The 8,664-nt window shown below is 33.5% G+C and overlaps 1 protein-coding gene across 1 annotated transcript; it reads right to left on the reverse strand.

The window, feature by feature from the left end:
* Positions 1-1,787: 1,787 nt before the first annotated feature.
* On the reverse strand, positions 1,788-3,825 carry LOC139861641 (aquaporin PIP2-2-like). The gene is made up of 3 exons (XM_071850101.1): positions 3,474-3,825; positions 2,688-2,983; positions 1,788-2,200 (listed from the first exon to the last, which is right to left on the reverse strand). Exons 1-3 carry the CDS (start codon positions 3,772-3,774, stop codon positions 1,946-1,948), a joined length of 852 nt encoding a protein of 283 aa, XP_071706202.1. The 5' UTR covers positions 3,775-3,825; the 3' UTR covers positions 1,788-1,945.
* Between the last annotated feature and the right edge of the window lie 4,839 nt (positions 3,826-8,664).

The following is an 8,664-nucleotide window of genomic DNA, read 5'->3' on the forward strand; positions in this document are numbered from 1 at the left end:
TTGAGAAGCGTACACGTTGGTTTGCGTGTATTATTAAGATGATTATACAAAGGGTACAAATTATATATACGTTAAGTTTAGTTACCAGGGTGCTCAATCTTGTAGAATATTTGATAAATGTTTCTGGATGAAACAACTGAAATCTTGTGATCCACTTTTACATACAGATTATGCGAAACACTAAAACTATGAACTCACCAACCTTTGTGTTGACACTTGTTAGCATGTTTATTCTCAGGTTCCTAGAAGTCTTCCGCTGTTTGCTTATATGTTAGACAAGCTATGTGCATGGAGTTTTACATGGCATATTTATCAAGGAAACGTTGCATTCACCAAATCATCACCATGTATCTTATTTTGACTGCATTGTCAATGGAAGTACTATTGTAAACTATTATTTACGGTGATTGTCTATATGTAGAAATCATCAGATGTCGAAAACCTTTGATTTAAATATTCATTTATGGTGTGCCTTTTCAAAAGAATGCAATGTTTACAAAACGTATCATATAGAGGTTAAATACCTCGCAATGAAATCGATGAATGACGTGTTCGTCCATATGGATTTGGAGCGATCGTCACACATTAGTAGATACTTCATGGCAAAGATGAAATTGTGTTTTTAATATGTAGCCAATTGGGGCACTAATATTCCGAAACTGGGCTCTAATACGCTTAAACCTTATTACAAATAATAATTTTCCCAAATGCATATATAATAACTACCGAATTCCGACTCCATTATCCAAAGTAGATCATGATATAATTTTACTTTTGTTGATATCTTTTATTTATAATTAAATCTTTTATTTATTATGTTAACTTAACCATATCTCAAATCTTGGACTAATTTAATTCATTCTTACAAAAATCTAATAAAAACACCCTCATTCTCTCTATGTGATTACGAACTATGTGATTTCGAAATCACATATATACGTGATCTCATGATTTCAATTCGATAGGATGTTAACTTCAATCACATAAATGCATAATCCCATGATTAAGAAATTTACTTTTATTTTTAATATTAAATTTCCGTTCAACAGACGGGCTCATAAGCACAAAACGTCGTCTTCAAGGAAGTGTATTTATCAAACTATACTTATATTTACAAGAAACGGCACCCTAATATGTATTTAAACTATTGTTATGTACTCCGTATTTGACATTTTCAAATAACTTATACATACAATATGCAACATAAGGGCTTGATATTATATGTAACATGACAAAGAAGAGAATATATTCCCAATTAGTGGATAATAATGTCTATTCTATTCACTATTAAAAACATATCTTATTTATGCTATACGTACCGTGTACGTGTATTTTGACGCATCACAAACATTATACTCCGTAATGAGTTTCAAAACAACATTAATTAAAAATAAACAAATAAAGAAATCAGAGGCGGAGACAATGGGGACTGGGTGGTGCTCCGCCTCTCCCAATGTCCAAACAAAGCTCACATCTCAATTGTATTTTATGTCCAAATAATTATAAGCCTCCCTCAATGATCAAGTCTCAAATGTATTATTATGTCAAAATAACTGTAAATTAAATGGCCCAATTGTCCGAAACTCATATAATATGCAAGTAACCCATTATCACTATAAAAATTAGCTTGTTTTACATTATTATTAAATAAAATTATAAATATCATATATTTTTATCGAGTAAGCCACCATAATCTTCAAATTCTGGCTTCGCCTTTGAAAGAAACTCTAATTTTTATTGAAACAAACACATCGAAATTACAATTCTCAAGAAAACTGAAAACATAATAAGAAGAAAACAAATCGAAATTACAATTCTCAAATGGTTTTATAAATTCTTATCTACAATTTGAGACATCCACACTCATATATATCTATCCATGCATTTTAACAACCTTACCATTTTATTATTTAACATGGGTGAATATATAACATCATTTAGGGATTTATGCATTGCTTCTAAATGAACCAAGTGCTTTAATAGCTCCTGCTCTTAGTACAAACTGGTGGTAGAACGCTGCGGCAGCGGCGCCCAAAAATGGTCCGACCCAGAAGATCCATTGGTCATCCCACGCCTTTTCCTTGTTGTAAATAACTGCGGCGCCAAAGCTTCTAGCGGGGTTGATACCGGTTCCGGTAATTGGGATGGTTGCTAAGTGTACCATGAATACTGCAAACCCAATAGGCAATGGTGCCAATACCTTCATTGTCCAAAATAATAAAATAGTTAGTCTTTTTGCCTAATGTAACTACAGTAATATACTGTTTAATATAGTAGTTTTGGTTAAAAACTAATGATAATTAAATAAGTTAGAGATAAACAATAAATAGTCATTTCTCAACTACTACATAATTATTATTATTATTTTTTTTAAAAGAATGGGTGGGTGGAATAGATTTTGTCATGTTCAATTCTAAAAGAAGTTATTCCTTGGTCCCTCAGCAATTAACTCACTTTATTCTTTATTTCAATTACGGAGTACCTTGTTTCAATAAGTTCATTAATGAATCTAAAAGTAGATAAAAGTATTTTAGGACATATATATAAGTGTATATATATTTTAATAACAATAGAAAGGATTATAATCCTTTTATCTCATGAAGCTATCAATAAATTGGACTATTTTGTTTGATGAACGTATGCGATAACGAAAACACAATAAATGATAGTAAATGTAATATGCTTACAGGAACATGAGAGTCTCGTGCACTTCTCTTTGGGTCAGTAGCCGAAAAGACGGTGTACACTAGAACAAAGGTGCCGATAATCTCAGCACCTAGTCCCGTACCCTTGTTGTAACCTGGGGCGAGTTCGTTGGCCCCACCACCATACCTATTGTAGTAGGAACTTTGGAAAGCTTTAACCAAACCAACACCACAAATTGCACCCAAACATTGTGCAACCATGTATCCTAGTGCTCTAATCAAAGACACCTTTCTCGCCAAAAACAACCCGAAAGTGACTGCCGGGTTAATGTGTCCTCCTGCATAGTTGGTGCACGTTAGCTGCAACCCCTTATTGTATAAATATTTTGTTTCCAAACTAATAACTTAAATCTAATTATTATTATTATTATATTATTTCGTCAAATTTCCTAGTTGTTCTGCATTTGACTTCTAAATATTGTAATTGTAAAGAGATAAATAACGTTGTTGACATTTAACATTAATAGTTAAGTATATAATTGTCATATTTAAGGACTGAGCCCTAAACTTTATGGTTGGAAGTGCTAACTCGATACTGGTAGACAAATGACACTTTGTTATATCTACTTATCTACACATTTTATCTATTAGTATTACAATTTTTTTGGACATATACTGAAACCTTTTTTTTCTAGTCTTGCGGTAGATATACTATGCAACTATTCAATTAACGTACAGTTGTGATGGATTTATCAAATTTAATAGTAAAAATATCATCGTCCAAAACTAAAAGGAGATAAATATGTACTTTAGTAAAAAAGTACTAACCAGATATCCCGGCAGTGCAGTAAACAAGGACAAAGATCATGCCACCAAAAGCCCAAGCGATACCAAGAATGCCAACACCACCACACTGATCAGCATTCAACTTAATGTCGGTTTCACTTTTGTAACCGATAACTGTCAAAACGGTGACGTAAAGAAACAATAAGGTGGCAACGAACTCGGCAATAAGAGCTCTATAAAAGGACCATTTGGTAAGTTCATCGGCATCGAAAAAGGGTGCCGGAGGTGGGTCATGGTAGTCTTTGCCGCCGTGTTGTTCCGCCACTTCAACATCTTTCGTCATGACTGATGATTGATACGAATAGATGAAGAGAAATGAAGAAGAAAGTGTTAATTATTTTTTGTGTGAAGTGTGTGGTGTTGAAAGCTTGGTATTTATTGGTAGTGAGGGAGTTGGCTGGAGTTCAATTATTTTTTTACTTGTTACTCCCTATATGTTTTTTTATTTGTTTAATTTTTGTTTTTATTTGTTTAATTAGTTTTGTGGAAAAGAATATTAGTTAAGTTCGAATGATTATTATTGTTGTAATGCGTAAATTTTATCATAAAAATCGAAAATTTACATATTTGTAATTAACAAATGTTAACAGAATTAATTAGTTAGTTTAAACAAGAATTAAACGTTAAAAGGCTAAATGCACTAGAATCTAAAGAAAAAGTTAAGTAATAATCTCAAAGTCTTTTTATTTTATTTTATTTTTAACAACAATAATCTCGTATTATTATTTTTATTATTGTTATATATTTATATGTTTATGTTTATATGTTTATTATAATACAATAACACTCTCATTATAATTATTAACATTTACTATTACTCTCTCCGTCTCATTATAAATGTTCACATTTGACTTTCAAGGTCAATCTATCTTAACTTTGACCGTAAATATTTTATTTGTGTTATATAATATTAATAAAATTTATATAAATGCATTGGGTTTATAATCCGAATTTTATTTATATAATTTTTATTAAATGATATTAACACGAATGAAAATATTTATGGTCAAAGTTGACAAAAAAAGACTTCGAATGGCTTGAATTTCGTTTAACATTACGGACCCGCACCACCATTTGTTCTTGAAGATTTTTTTGTTTCGGTTCTTCCAGATATAATATCCGTATACCCACTCGATAGCTTGTCGTAGTGTAATTCCCCACTTCGATTTGATCTTTGGGTTTCTACCTTCGAATAGTTCCCGAACACTAAGATTGTTGCCCAGATCGAGTTTCCACCGAACTTTATCCCAAGTGTCATATAAATGCTTACAGAGAACTAGCGAGTGATTTATAGATTCGATGGCGTCATTATATGTTAGACAACGCACCGAGTCCAAGTTGATACCCCTTTTATCTAGCTCCGTATGTACCAGTAGTCTCTTTAGCCTTGCTCTTCAAACGAATATTCATACATTTTAGGGATTAGATTATTATGCAAAGTACATGTGATCGGCTCCACTTTAGGTAGAATAGAATCGTCGATTAATTTAGCTAATTTGGTTGTGAAACAGCCCGAGTGATCTCCTGTCCAAACCCATTTGTCAGCTGCCGAACTCGGATTAGGAAGCACATCAATATCAGCAGCTAGGATGTTCAGATCACCCATGTTTCTGCCTCTCAGATTACGCGCCCAGTTCAAGTGAAAGGAGCAGCATCCTCAGTCCAAGTAACCATATTTTTGACTAAGCAGTCCTTCTCCGCATCCAGTAAGTACAATCTTCATTCATTTAGAGAATATATAGTTTCTTGTTCTGATCCATAAGGCTATGGTATGGTGCGATGGCCCCACGAACCCGTAGTATCGAGTTAAGTACATGCGAGACACTGTTTCAAGCGTTATTTAATTATTTTTCCCCAAAATAACGATTGATATTAATGTAATGACCCTGGATTTTCCAACGTTAATTTATTGATAATTGTTATTATTAATACTTATGATTTAACGAATGTATGTTATTACATTTACATGTTGCCATGATTGCCCGTACTTGACTTTAATTGCCCGAAACGTCTTTGTGACACACGAAACTTACACGAATAATATTTTCAAGTATTATTTACATTCATGATTAAGTTTTATTAATCATTTTAATTAACTAAGGTTATTAGTTAATTACTTGAGCTTTGTTGGATTTAATTGTTAATTAATTGAACTTGGGCCTTTATTAGTGTTATTGGACTTTAGAAGCCCACCCTACATCTTTTATGGACTTATTAGCCCAACACTACTTGTAAGTATTACCTTAGAACATAACTAAATGGTTTAACTAGTCATGGAATCTTGCTACATGTTACATCCCCATGCATGCACCCTTATTATCCTACTTTTGAAGCTTTACATGTATGAACCCAATAGACTACTCCCTTCCCTCTTTTTTTTCTGCTGGCCGTGAGCCTACATCTCATGGGGAGGTGTTTTTGTTTTCAAATCTTAATTACATACTCTCTTGCATTCTCATTTCTCACACACACACTTTTGCTTGCATACTTTTCTCTCTTTTTCTCTCCATTCTTGTAAGTAACAAGTTTATATTTCTCTTCTTTTTCTTGTCACAAAACCGTAAACCAACACCCCTATATCATCATCATCTTTGTTCTTTGATGTTGTATAATTACTTGATACTTGTTAGTTGTTGTTGTTACTTAGTTACATGAACTTTGTTGTTATTATTTTCTTTACTAGTTACAAGAATCAAACTCTTTAGTTTCATTCTTCATTTTATCTTGTAATTACAAGAACACACAAGAACTAAACTTACTAGTTTATGTTCTACATATGTTGTTTCAAAGATTGTAAGTTCATGGTTGTAAATCATACTTGAAGTTCATGAAGTAAACTTTAAAGTTTACTTTCTAAAGATCAAGACTTAGGCTTGAATCTTTAAAGTATGCAATCCATGAACTTATTTACTTGTTTACTTAGTTTATTTATTCATATTATGCACTTTAATTTCAAGTTTGTTGGTTGTTATTGGTCAAGTGTTACTAGTTAACTTTGATCTCATTAATCTTGAACTAAAAGTTAACTTTGAAAGTTCAAGAACATGTAAGTAAGCTTTCTTTAATTATAACTTTGTACACTTATGTTCGATCTAGACTTTTGAGTCTTGAATCTTCAAGATCAAACTAAGAACTATGTTCTACAACTTAAGATCTTGATTTCATAAGTTCACTTTCAAGTTTGTAACTTATTATTAGTTTTAAAGTTCATGTATGTGTTGAATCTAAGACTTTGATGTAACTTTAGTTCATCAAAACACTTGCAACACTTAAGTGAGTTGTGCTTCATGTCTTAGACTTACACTTGGGTTATGATGGTCAAACCTTGGTGAAAATGATGCAAACACATCAACGAGTTGTACACTTGAAGCTATATGCATCAAGGATGAGAACCATGATAAGCATCGAGCACCAAGAACCACCGGAACCTACTGACCCTACTGTTCTACTGTTTCTGTGTATGACCCGTACGACCTGGGCTACTGTAATTATGATTTTCTGATATCTCTGTTCGAGTAGATAACTTTTCATATAGGACTCGTCTTAATCCGAGTTACGGTTTAGGATTTATGGCCCTTCGATCGTCACTATGTCCATTTAACGTTGTGCTGAAAATTCAGACCTACTCGCACTTAGACCGTAGCCACGGTCAAACGAAGACGAGTTTGCTTCTGTAATTTTTACCACACTTAAAGGACTCATAGACGGAGCCATGGCCACTGGTCTCACCTTATTTCAGTAGGTATAGAGGCTGTGGTGACTGACCGAACTCAGTCTTTGTTTTAAACTCTTTTCATGAACGAAACTTACTTTACACCTTTTGTTTAATGATGAATGATGATGACCTTTAAGACCTTATTTACATACTTTTAAACCTATTCGGACGATTTACTGACTTAGTACTATTTGACTTAGGTTGATGACCCGTTTGGACAACCTTCATTACTTGCTTACTTTCCGAGTCATACTTTACCGCTACTTTATCATTGTGAGTTATAGCATTCCCTTTTTACTTTAACTTATTTTGGGAACTGAGAATACATGCGGATTTTATGTTTTACATACTAGGCACGAGTACTTAAACTTATATATGTGTGGGTTATACAACGGCATAAACATTCCCTTTAGCTCGGTAACGTTTAGTCATTGGTTTTTGAACCGGTGAACGCGAATCTTAGATATGGTTCCATAGGGTTTGACATCCCCACTTGGGCTAGTCACGCTAGCATTTAACGAGTGTTTAATACTTCGTAAACATACGCACTTGCCAAGTGTACTTTCAGGGGGTATAAATATTAAGTTAGTTACCAAGTGTCCACGGTTAACATATACTTTATCATACTGTTTTGAAACGCTCTTTGTAGCACTGAAATCTCGTGGCCTACCTTACATACTGTTATACTTAAACTATAGCTCACCAACCTTTGTGTTGACGTTTTTAAGCATGTTTTTCTCAGATGCTTAAGGTTATTTGCTTCCGCTGTCGTGCTAGTCTTGCCGTAGACACCCGCTGCTCTAGTGTTATCACCGCATGAACAGTTTATCTTGCATTCAAACTTTAATACATTTGAAACTATGTTTTGTAACGATCTAAGGGTCACATACATTTATTCATGCTTGCTATTCATAAAAGTATACTGTTGGTGTAAAACAATTGACGTCGGTTATGATGTCATCTTTTTTCGTGAATGCAACTTATTTTATTACAGCATGTAGTAGTTAACCTTGTAATGATCCTGTTGTTGATGATTCGTACACGATAGTTTTGTACGGGGCTTCACATTTGGTATCAGAGCATTGGTTGTAGGGAATTAGGTTACATTAGTGAGTCTAAGACCGACCCGAGTAGGATTCACTAATAGGACTAATCTACAACTTGCTAGTTTACTTGTTTCCGCTGAATTTACTGCATGCTGCTACTTAATTTTACTGCTATATGCCGTATGCTACTACATGTTTTCACTACTGTATGATATTACTTGCTTTCGATTGCATGCTACTTCTGTACGATTCGTTATTATTGCCATGCTACTTATTGTTATACATGATTTAAACTGTTGGCCTAATACGTGCTTGCTTTATGACTTACTGACATGGAAACATTCATTTTTCCTTGTTCAGATGTCGGATACTCCACCTGCTATCATTTTGGGTAGTTCAGACTCGTCAGCCA

The sequence above is a fragment of the Rutidosis leptorrhynchoides genome, chromosome 8 (assembly GCF_046630445.1).
Source record: "Rutidosis leptorrhynchoides isolate AG116_Rl617_1_P2 chromosome 8, CSIRO_AGI_Rlap_v1, whole genome shotgun sequence".
Lineage (NCBI taxonomy): Eukaryota > Viridiplantae > Streptophyta > Magnoliopsida > Asterales > Asteraceae > Rutidosis > Rutidosis leptorrhynchoides.

What these genes read in the sequence shown, in the direction of transcription:
- LOC139861641 (XM_071850101.1), bottom strand. Translation starts at nt 3,774, where the DNA reads ATGACGAAAGATGTTGAAGTGGCGGAACAACACGGCGGCAAAGACTAC. An exon ending in CTGCACTGCCGGGATATCTG is followed by an intron (nt 2,984 to 3,473) that starts GTTAGTACTTTT and finishes CCAACTATGCAG; the next exon opens with GAGGACACATTAACCCGGCA. An exon ending in CACGAGACTCTCATGTTCCT is followed by an intron (nt 2,201 to 2,687) that starts GTAAGCATATTA and finishes TGGACAATGAAG; the next exon opens with GTATTGGCACCATTGCCTAT.